Below are 10,767 nucleotides of genomic sequence, written 5' to 3'. Positions count from 1 at the left end.
CAGCGGCCATGGCTCACGGGCCCAGCCGCTCCGCGGCACGTGGGATCCTCCCAGACCGGGGCGCGAACCCGGTTCCCCTGCATCGGCAGGCGGACGCGCAACCACTGCGCCACCAGGGAAGCCCGAGACTGTTATTCTAATGGAATATAATACCAGTTGAAAGTGTTGGTGAACTGTTGCAAGTGTGTTATATCACTTGGGAAGAAAAGTTTAAAAGATCTTAACCAGTGAGCTTATTTTCTCAGTACTCTATCCAAATTAGAAATTCCCTAATAAAAGCTGATCTTCCCTCTAGGCACTATTGTGTGTTTCCTGACATAGATGTTGTAGTGATTTTATTTGAGTATATAAGTGTATCTGCCATGTGTAATAGGCCAAAGATTAAGTATACCTTTTTTTCATCAGCAACTCAGTTGCTGCTTTGTGGAGGAAAAATAGTACCTATTTTCATTAATTAAAAAAAAATGGGTGACCCTCTGGTCACATAGGAAAGGAAGGATGGTGGGCTTTGTTTAATATTTTTCAAAACCCATGGCCAAGTCTTTGTTCCATTTGAGTTTTTTAGCTAGCATAAATCATTTGCATATACCCCCAAATTTCCCCAATACCTGCAGTAAAACTATGACTTGGTAGCACACGTGAACACAAATAGGTTATCATCATTCACGTACCCAACTCACTGGTGCCTTCGCTTTTAATTCTAAAGCTAGCCAGTCATGGCTTCATTTGTTTTTTTCTTTGTTTTGCTGTGATTTGCTTTTTAAACAAATGACACCTCAGGAAGGCTATCTAGTACACAATATATATTATAAATAACATTTAAAAGTTATGGTACACAACGTCATGTTAACATTGGTGCTCTCAGTCCAACCTGGAGGTATAAAGCTAATTTCATAGTTTTGGCCAAAGTGAATCTCTAATATTTTTATGTCATTGCATAATTTTTTGCTGCTCTGACTTATTCAGTAGTAGTGAATGTTGTAGATATTAGCGAACGTGTCTGTATTATCTTCTGCTTATTTTATCTGATTATGTCATGATCATTATTTTGTCTTTGAACTCTTGGAATCTGCTTCTGTAATAGCCTGCAATGATAGCCATTAGTAACGGATCGATGCTAGGAGTTTGTAGGATAAGGCTGAGGAGCTGAAGGAGAGGAGCAATACCCTTCATTTGAAGTAGTCTCCTGCAATTTGTAGAAATTGTCACTATATTTCAGAATGTTAAAAGATGTTATTTGTTAAAAAGATTCATAAGTGTGGAATGCTATCTGCTTCAACCAAATTTCTACAGCTGTGCTTTTGAAAATTAAAAAAAGAAAAAGAATTCTATTTTGTTAAACCTAGAGGGGACTGAAAGTTAGCTGATAAAATTTCTAGTGAATTCACTAACTCCTTCCCTTTTTTTTTTTTTTTTTTTTTAAAACCTTCAGATGGTGAGGTCTACAGCTTTGGGACCCTCCCCTGGAGAAGTGAACCAGCAGAGATTTGTCCGAGTAGCCCCATTCTAGAAGAGGTGCTGGTTGGGCAGTATGTCGTTACTGTGGCAACAGGGAGTTTCCACAACGGAGCAGTGACAGAAAGTGGCGTAGTGTACATGTGGGGGGAGAACTCTGCTGGCCAGTGTGCGGTAGCTAACCAGCAGTATGTTCCGGAACCAAATCCTGTCAGCATTTCTGATTCCGAGACCAGTCCTTTGTTAGCTGTCAGGATCTTGCAGCTGGCATGTGGCGAGGAGCACACTCTGGCGTTGTCCCTAAGCAGAGAGATTTGGGCATGGGGTACCGGTTGTCAGTTGGGTCTCATTACCACTACCTTCCCAGTGACAAAGCCACAAAAGGTGGAACATCTTGCTGGGCGAGTAGTGCTACAAGTTGCCTGTGGTGCGTTCCACAGCTTAGCCCTGGTGCAGTGCCTCCCTTCCCAGGATCTGAAGCCAGTGCCAGAAAGATGTAACCAGTGCAGCCAGCTGTTAATTACAATGACTGACAAAGAAGACCATGTGATTATATCAGACAGCCATTGCTGTCCATTAGGCATGACACTGTCAGAATCCCAGTCAGAAAAACAGGCCAGCACTGCCATCAGCCCCTCCACTGAAACCCTTGATGGCCAGGGAGAAGTGTTTGAGAACACCTTCGTACAAAATGAGCTGCCTGCTGCTACGGAACTGGATGTTGGAAATGTTCAGACCACAAGTGTTGAGACCATTTCCTCCCCACAAGATGTCATGGGAACACCTGAAATTTCTTCTGCAAGAAGTATACCATCGTACCCTGACACTCAGGCAGTAAATGAATATGTGCAGAAACTGTCAGATCATTCAGTAAGAGAGAACTCAGAGAATGGTGAAAAACCAGTGCCATCTCAGGTACCTGCTAAATTTTATAATATAAAGTTGAACCATATGAGTTTTCTTGAGAAACTTTAAAATACCTAAGGGTTGGTACCATTTTTTATTTTTTGAGTTTGACTGTTAATCTGTCTTATCATGCAAGCCTAGATAAGGAAAACCCTGGGTTAATTCAAAATTACTCTTCACGTTCAAATTCTGGCCCTTTATTTATGATGTTGAAAGATGTTATTCTGGGATTCTTTTGTAAGTAGAAAAATCCCATTTTTTTTTTTCCAAGTACTTTTTCCCCCATGGCTAAGGCGGGCCCCTTAAGAGTTTAATCTAACATGACTATATGTTCACAAAGAATTCTCTTATCTGTATTTGTAGCACTCTTCAGATACTATTGAGAAAAATCCTTTCCGTCTTTATCAGAGAAGGTTGTTGTGTGGTGGATCCCTCGATTATAGGCAGACTTGAAACTGACTGGCATTACATATTGTTCGAATTCTTTTCACTTATACCAGTGGGCCTTACTGGGCATCACTGGGCAGAGGGTTTTATATTCTCTTCATCTCGTTTAAACTACTTTCACTTTGAAAACTTGTAGTAAGTGGAGAAAAGTTATTTATCAGGGGCATGTAGTAAGCTGTGTCTCCCTACTTAAAACAAATTGTTCTAAAGGATACTTGTTTTTTTACTCTTAGTGGAAGCCTTTTGCTTTTGCTTTTCCAAAACTCTAAGAAAACAAATCTAAACAAAAACATATAATCCTAGGGACTTCCTTGGTGGTCCAGTGGTTAAGACTCAAAAAAAAAAAAAAAACTAATCATAAAAGAGCTGCCTTGTGGCGTTGCTTTCAGGTTTTTGAAACCACGTAGCCTCTGGATTCTTCATCACCGTTGTTTACTGGTTCAGAATGGGAACGTGGCTTAGAGGTGTTTTTAGAAACAGTTTTTATTTCACAGTCTACTCACCGAACCTTGTAGATGTTTGATTTTTCTTTTCAATTTTTTATTAAGAAGTTGTTTGGATAAAGAAAAATCTAAACAAAGCAAAAGTAATAATTTAACAGGACTCGTACATGCTTATAAAAAAGTTAGATTTTGACTTTCCAAAAGTCATTTCTCTGATTTATTAAAGTTGTAGTTAAAAGTTTATTGTATACTGTTTATTTGAATAATAGATTATCATCATTGAAATTGCACTTTCCTTTGGACCTGTTTGGTTAAACATTTAAAGTTTTGGTTACCTATGCTAGTTTTGGCAGTGTGTGTTTAACTAAGTGTAATTCCATCTTTGTAAATAGTGTCTCAATCATACAGCTAACCATTAGGAATTTATGTGGCTTAGGACAAGTTTTTTTCTTCTGGCCATATGTCATTGAAAGAATATCTCACGTTTGTGAAATAAACCAAAGTATTTGGCAATGAAGCGTATATATCATTATTGCATTTTGCTATTGGTTGATTGGAACTCCTGAAATTATGTCCTCCATCAAAATTGCTGGGCATGTGTTTTTGTTTTATTTATTTACTTATTTTATGAATTGTTAAATATAATTAAGTAGAGGAGCCAGTTAGAACAATAGTTTAAAGTTTATATAAGGTAGAGTTTTTTTGACTTTCCTCCACCTAATGGTAAGAACTCCCTAAATTAGTCACCCCTAAATACCGTCACTGCTTCTGTTATGAGCTTTTGTAAATAGATGGAAATAGTGACACCAGTTTTTCTGAACAAGTTATCATGAGAACTGTGTCACCAAGGAAGTAATAGGCTTTGTATTTATCTTTTTTATATGGTATATTTGTTAATTTTGTTGGATATTTTAATTAAAGACTCACATTTTGTTGAATTTAGTATTTAATTGAACAAAATGTATTGAGTGCCTACTACATGTCAGGCACTGTGCAGGGAACAGGAATTATTTCCTTTAAGAAAATCAGAAGCCAGTGTTAAAAAATTTTTTTGGTTTGGTTTGCAATTCAGGACGGATTAATTAAGATACACACACACACACACACACACACACACACACACACACACACACACACTCTTGGGATCTTTGGGTAGCACAGGAAACAAAATTTTCATTGTGACCTATGCTCATGAGCCAAAAGCTTTTTCGTGCATTAGTAGGTATATCTAGTGACTTTCTTGTTTAGTAAACAGTGGTGCTTGACAGCTCAGAGTAAGTTTTAACTGATTTTTCACTAAGATATCAGAAAACTTTAGTTGGCTTTCTAATACAGCTGTGAATAACACTAAGAACCTTGGATCCAAATGTTCAATGATTAACCTACCACATTGGTCTATGGTAGCCGAGAGCAAAGAATCTTTCAGTTTACCTTGCCCCTGGGTCATGGAAAATAACTCTTGATGAGACAGTAGAAGGACAGAAATTTCAGAACATAGTTTGGGGGCGGATAGTTTAGAGGTATAACTTATTTTTCTGCCTGTGTATGCCATATATAAATTTGTGTTCATAAAACATTTTAGGAAAAGCCTTTTCTTCTTAAAATGTAATTTTTTCTCATTATTTCTTAATAAAAATCTGTGTAATTTTTCCTAGTAGTGATCAATAATAAAACTTGCATTTTTTCAACCTTCTATCCAGGGCTATTACCTCGTATTGAAGGCGATGTTTTCCATACCTTCCCTCCCCTCTCCCTTCTACTGTGTTTATTTTATAAAAGCAGCTGGGACCTATTTTTAAATACCATGATAAAACACCACTCAAACAAAAGAAAGTACTTTTGATAAGGAACTGTATTTTAAGTACTCATTTCCATGTAATGTGTTAAATCTGTGATCAAGAAGGGATACCTTTAGGTTGGAGATGAAGAGACCTCTTGTTGTTTTAGATTCTTGTATTTGCAAATAGTGATAGATGTTACACTTTCTTTTTATTGATTGCTTGTTGTATATGGGATTGTATTTTTATATACTTTTTTATGTGTGTATATTTTAGCCTCTTGTAGCAGAAGCGATTCCTAATCTTCACAGCCCAGCAACCACAAGCACTTCGGCCCTGAACAGCCTAGTGGTCTCTTGTGCATCTGCTGTTGGTGTGAGAGTGGCTGCTACATATGAAGCTGGGACCTTGTCTCTTAAGAAAGTTATGAACTTTTATAGTACAGCCCCTTGTGAACCTGGAGCTCAGGCAGGCAGTAGTCCCATAGGCCCAGAAGGTCTGAAAGATAGCAGAGAAGAACAGGTTAAACAGGAGTCAATGCAAGGAAAGAAGAGTTCAAGTCTTGTGGATATCAGAGAAGAAGAATCAGAGGGAGGCAGCCGAAGACTCTCTCTCCCTGGATTGTTGTCACAAGGTAAGGAAATAACCAGCTTTTGTGAGTTGACTTTTGGTGAATCCAAGATGCTCCTGACATCACATGCTATGTTATAATAAATTCCCTTTCCTAACATATTCAAATGTCAAAATTTATTTAATTAAATAGCTTTTTATAAAGCTACATGTTTCTCTGCTTTAGAAATAATTTTAGACCCTCACTTTTTCATAATACCTGCTTCTGCTTACGAACCTTGCTTTGAGTCTTATTTGATTGTTCTGGAATGTAGCAGTAGCCTCCTTATTTCCTGGGTGGGCCTGGATCGATGAAGTTGCAGATGTGATCATTGGGTAAATGAGGAGTTAATGTACTTACACCCTGAAAGTCAGTAAGAGAAAGCTTCATTTTCTGAAACCATTAGCAATCAACTTCTTAGAATATTGAGAATATTGCACAGTTGTTTCTTCTACATTTCTCACTCAGTTCAGGAGTCTCAGTCATCTAGACTTTTGCTTCTCAAGGTGGCCTGCAGACCAGCAACATCAGCAGCATCTGGGAGTTTGTTAGAAATGCAGGATTTCAGGCTGCATACCAAATTTAGTGAATCAGAATATACATTATAACAAGATCCCAAAGTGATTAGCATGCACATTGAAGTTCAAGAACTATTGGATTAGATCAACCAGGGGTTGGCAAACTTTCTCTCTTTTTTTTTTTGCCCTGACCAGCGATTGAACCTGTGCCCTTGGCAGTGAAAGCGCGGAGTCCCAACTACTGAACCACCAGGGAGTTCCTGGCAAACTTTCTCTATAAAGAGCTAAAGAGAAATATTTTGTGATTTGTAGGCCATACAGTCTCTGTTACAACTACTTGACTTTGCTTAAAAGCAGTCATAGACAATACATAAATAAATGAGCTATATTCCAATAAATCTTTATTTACAAAAACAGGCAGTGGACTATATTTGACCCATGGGCTATAGTTTAGAGCTTTGCACAAAATGGTATGAACCAGTGGTTAGGAAGTTAGGAATACTAGAATAGACTAAAACTTACCTTTTCTGCTATGTCCCTATTCCCTACCCTTGTTCTACTTACTGCTCTCTCTTGTGCCATTGAGCACGTTTGCTATCCTGCCTCCTGATTCTCATTGCCACTAGATTCATCTGTGCAAATAAAACCCTAGTCCTGATTGTGTGTGTGTGTGTGTGTGTGTGTGTGTGTGTGTATCCCATGAATTCTGCTAAGTCTGAAGGATAATCTTGGGCCAAAATGTTCTTATTCTGAAATGTCCTTTAGCATTTTCAGTATAAATATAATATTTGAGATCTCCTTGAACCACAAATGTGGGATATTGATTTTTGTCATGCCATTAGACCATGTGAAATATGCAATTCTACTAACAGACTTATTTCCTTAGGTTAAAGTTTACTTAGTAAACTTAAAGAATCTTTAGAAAAATTTTCCATGTACTCTTTTTCTCTCTCTTTTAAAATGAGCTAGAATACATCTTTGAAGAAACCTCAAGTAGGTATATTTGAGTCTTTGTATGTACAAGTGGATGATACACTCACCAGAAAAGATTGTGATCTTAGCCGGGGATGATCACTTTCTTTGTGGCCCACAACTTAATGACCAAGTGACTTAAGTCTATACCTAGTGACATTTGATGATTTTCTTCAAAACATATCCTGTCACCAGATTGGTGTACAAGATTTACACAGTGTTGTATGCCTTTGTTACAATTTTGAACACTCTAAAAGATGTCAACATTCTTTTTTAAAATATTAAGTTCTCTATAAAATAATTTAAAGTAGGCAGCAAAATACAAAATCTTTTTAGTACTTCCCATTCATAACCATTTCCTCACTGTAGAAACTTTTAAGTTTTATGTCTAAAATAAATCTTTTGTTACAATATTTATAGTATGCTTGAACTTAGACCTTAATTTGGAAAGGCTTAACTTTTAACTCTGCTTTGAAATGGGAAAAAGATTTGTTAGCCTTAGTGTAGTATTTTGTTAAGCTTATTCTTTAGAATACCAGTTCCATAGGGTGTCACGTGTAGACATTCTATATAACAAATGTTATACAGAAAAGGATTTTGTGGCTAAATGTTTGGAAGTGGGGCAGGGTTAAACAGATTTAAACAGGGCTTTTAATTGCAGGACTTTTCAGCACCTTTAGCATGCTAATGCGTGTGTGTGAATCTCTACAGGGCAGGTAGGGGGGAGGAAAGAATGCAGTAGGCAGTGTTTACCAAACTCATTAACTACTTAATCCCCAGTTTTGCAGAGAACCTGTAGAATATGCTTCACAAATACCATGTTAGTGTATTTCTTTGAAAATCAACAGTTCATTAAAGTGGTACCTTTTTTCTCACCCATCTACTCCCTCATGATTATCTCTGGTTTGTTTTCAGTCTCCCCCAGGCTCTTGAGAAAAGCTGCACGGGTGAAAACGCGGACAGTGGTTCTGACCCCTACATACAGTGGAGAAGCGGATGCGCTCCTGCCTTCTCTGAGAACAGAGGTGTGGACCTGGGGGAAAGGGAAGGAAGGACAGCTGGGGCATGGTGATGTTCTGCCTAGGTGAGTGCTGCCAGTGTTTACTGTTAGAAATTAGTTTAAACAAATAACTTCTCTCCTGTGAAGGTCTCCAAATGTCCATTTCCTCGTAGAGGAAATCTGGTTTCTTCTAGCTCTAGATTATCATACACCATTAACTCTGATAAAAAAACAAAACAAATACCTCCCACCCCCAATCAGTCTTAGTCTTGAATTTGTTTCTAGCAATAAAGGACTTAAGTATCTGTGGTATATCTTTTCGTCTCTTCCTTGATGTATATTCATCTTAGAATACAGAAAGGGGTGTTTGGGATAAGATTCTATTTCATTGGAACATGTGAATGGTTCAAATTTTTAACTTATAAAAAACAACCAACATTTTTTTTTTTTACCTGAAAGAGGTCTGTCTGCTGCTGCCAGAATAACTATAACCATAGTAATAAACCATGTCTATTCATGTACATCATGGAAAAACTGTTTTGTTTAAGAGAAACTCTTATGATATTAACAATAGATATTTGTGAAAGTGTGTAAATAGAATGATTATCTAAAACAGCCAGTTAATATGTCTCTTTTATTCCTAGCAGAGTGAAAGCAACTAATGTGTTAAAAAAAATGACAACTCTCCTCTTTGCTTATATTTCATTGTCCTGAGTATATTCTCTGCCATATGAATCATTCAGTTGTTTTATGATTCTTAACAGATTCTGAACTATGGTGGTTAATTAGTGATTAATAGACAAAGATTAGGTTAAAACCATTCAAAATTATTTATATTTAAGAGTAGATTGAACATACATCCAGTATTTTTATTTTAATGTTTTCTTTTGAAATATTTACTTTTACTTGAAAGCACTTACTCCGTAATTTGAGAAAGGCCATGATTCTTGCTGAGAATAGTTCTTACTTTGAATTTGTATGTGTGTTTGTATGTTTTTCTTTAAGGCTTCAACCATTGTGTGTAAAATGTCTGGATGGTAAAGAAGTAATCCATCTGGAGGCAGGTGGTTACCATTCTCTTGCACTTACTGCGAAATCCCAGGTAGGAGGCAAACTATTAAAAGCTGATCTTAATTTCATGGAAGGCCAACCTGATTTGATAGGACCATCATTTATTGAGTATATGTTGTGTGTCAGGCAACAATCCCGTATCTCATTTGATCTTTTCAGTGTTTTACATTGCACTGTATTATTTCCATTTTACAGGTGAGGAAAGGGAGGTTTAGAGAAATTATGTAACTTGGCTAAAGTCACACACGTGACTGTAGACTTTGGATTCAACATTGGCCTACTTGACAAAGAAGCCTTCTATAACGTGCTCTTATGGAGAAATAGAACTGAGTTTTCTAGGGTATTGGTGAATTTCTGTTTTCTGATGAAGAAAATCCGTAAGACACTAAGAAACCAAAACGCATTTCTCTCTTAAAATTGTGGGACCTGAAAGTGACCTCCAGAATCATTTAAAACCATGCCCACATGCATAAACCCTCCGAAGGAAGTAGTTTTTCAAACTTATTCTTAAATATATTCAGATAATGATTCTTCATCAGTCCCTTTATCTTTTTAGGAAAAGTCAATAAAAGATTCTAAAACCTTTAAGTGCTTTATTTTAACTATCACATAGTAGGATAGCCAAAAAGCTATTCTAGCTCATATAAATAAATATAAATATTAGGAAAGAAAAGGATAATTTTATTATTATTAACAGATGAATCATCAAAGAGGCTTAAAAATAAGAAATTAAGAAGGTGGCAAGTTACAAAATAAGCAAAAAAATTGCTAGTTTTCTTTTATACATAAGGTAAAGCAGAAAGCATACTTGGGGAGAAAGAAGCTGCTCACAATTACAAAAAAAGTATTAAGGAAATAGGAACATCGTTAATAGGAAAAGTGTAGAGCCCACATGACACAAATTCAAGAACTCTTCTAAGTTATAAAAGAAAATAGGAGTAAAGAGAGAAATTTTATTTTTATTTTTATTTTTTTTGAATTTTTGAATTTTATTTTATTTATTTTTTTATACGCAGGTTCTTATTATCATCCATTTTATACATATCAGTGTATACATGTCAATCCCAATCGCCCAATTCAGCACACCACCATCCCCACCCCACCGCGGTTTTCCCCCCTTGGTGTCCATACGTTTGTTCTCTACTTCTGAGTTGCGACTTCTGCCCTGAAAACCGATTCATCCGTACCATTTTTCTAGGTTCCACATACATGCGTTAATATACGATATTTGTTTTTCTCTTTCTGACACGGTAATTCTATTTTTAGTTTTTTTAAGGAACCTCCATACTGTTCTCCATAGTGGCTGTATCAAATTATATTCCCATCAACAGTGCAAGAGGGTTCCCTTTTCTCCACACCCTCTCCAGCATTTGTTGTTTGTAGATTTTCTGTTGATGCCCATTCTAACTGGTGTGAGGTGATACCTCATTGTAGTTTTGATTTGCATTTCTCTAATAATTAGTGATGTTGAGCAGCTTTTCATGTGCTTCTTGGCCATCTGTATGTCTTCTTTGGAGAAATGTCTGTTTAGGTCTCCTGCCATTTTTGGATTGGGTTGTTTGTTTCT

The 10,767-nt window shown here is 36.8% G+C and overlaps 1 protein-coding gene across 8 annotated transcripts in view; it reads left to right on the top strand.

The window, feature by feature from the left end:
* ALS2 (alsin Rho guanine nucleotide exchange factor ALS2) overlaps positions 1–10,767 on the top strand; it is an 83,662-nt gene that overhangs the window by 17,659 nt on the left and 55,236 nt on the right. For all 8 annotated transcript variants that reach the window (XM_028480884.2, XM_028480881.2, XM_028480877.2 and 5 more), the window contains 4 exons: positions 1,433–2,370; positions 5,306–5,663; positions 8,045–8,213; positions 9,135–9,231. In XM_028480884.2, coding sequence (XP_028336685.1) covers positions 1,433–2,370; positions 5,306–5,663; positions 8,045–8,213; positions 9,135–9,231 — 1,562 coding nt within the window. The remainder of the gene's footprint in view (positions 1–1,432; positions 2,371–5,305; positions 5,664–8,044; positions 8,214–9,134; positions 9,232–10,767) is intronic.

The sequence above is a fragment of the Physeter macrocephalus genome, chromosome 2 (assembly GCF_002837175.3).
Source record: "Physeter macrocephalus isolate SW-GA chromosome 2, ASM283717v5, whole genome shotgun sequence".
Taxonomy (NCBI): Eukaryota; Metazoa; Chordata; class Mammalia; order Artiodactyla; family Physeteridae; genus Physeter; species Physeter macrocephalus.
The sequence above is the reverse complement of the archived record's forward strand: the minus strand, read 5'-3'. Positions and strand labels throughout refer to the sequence as shown.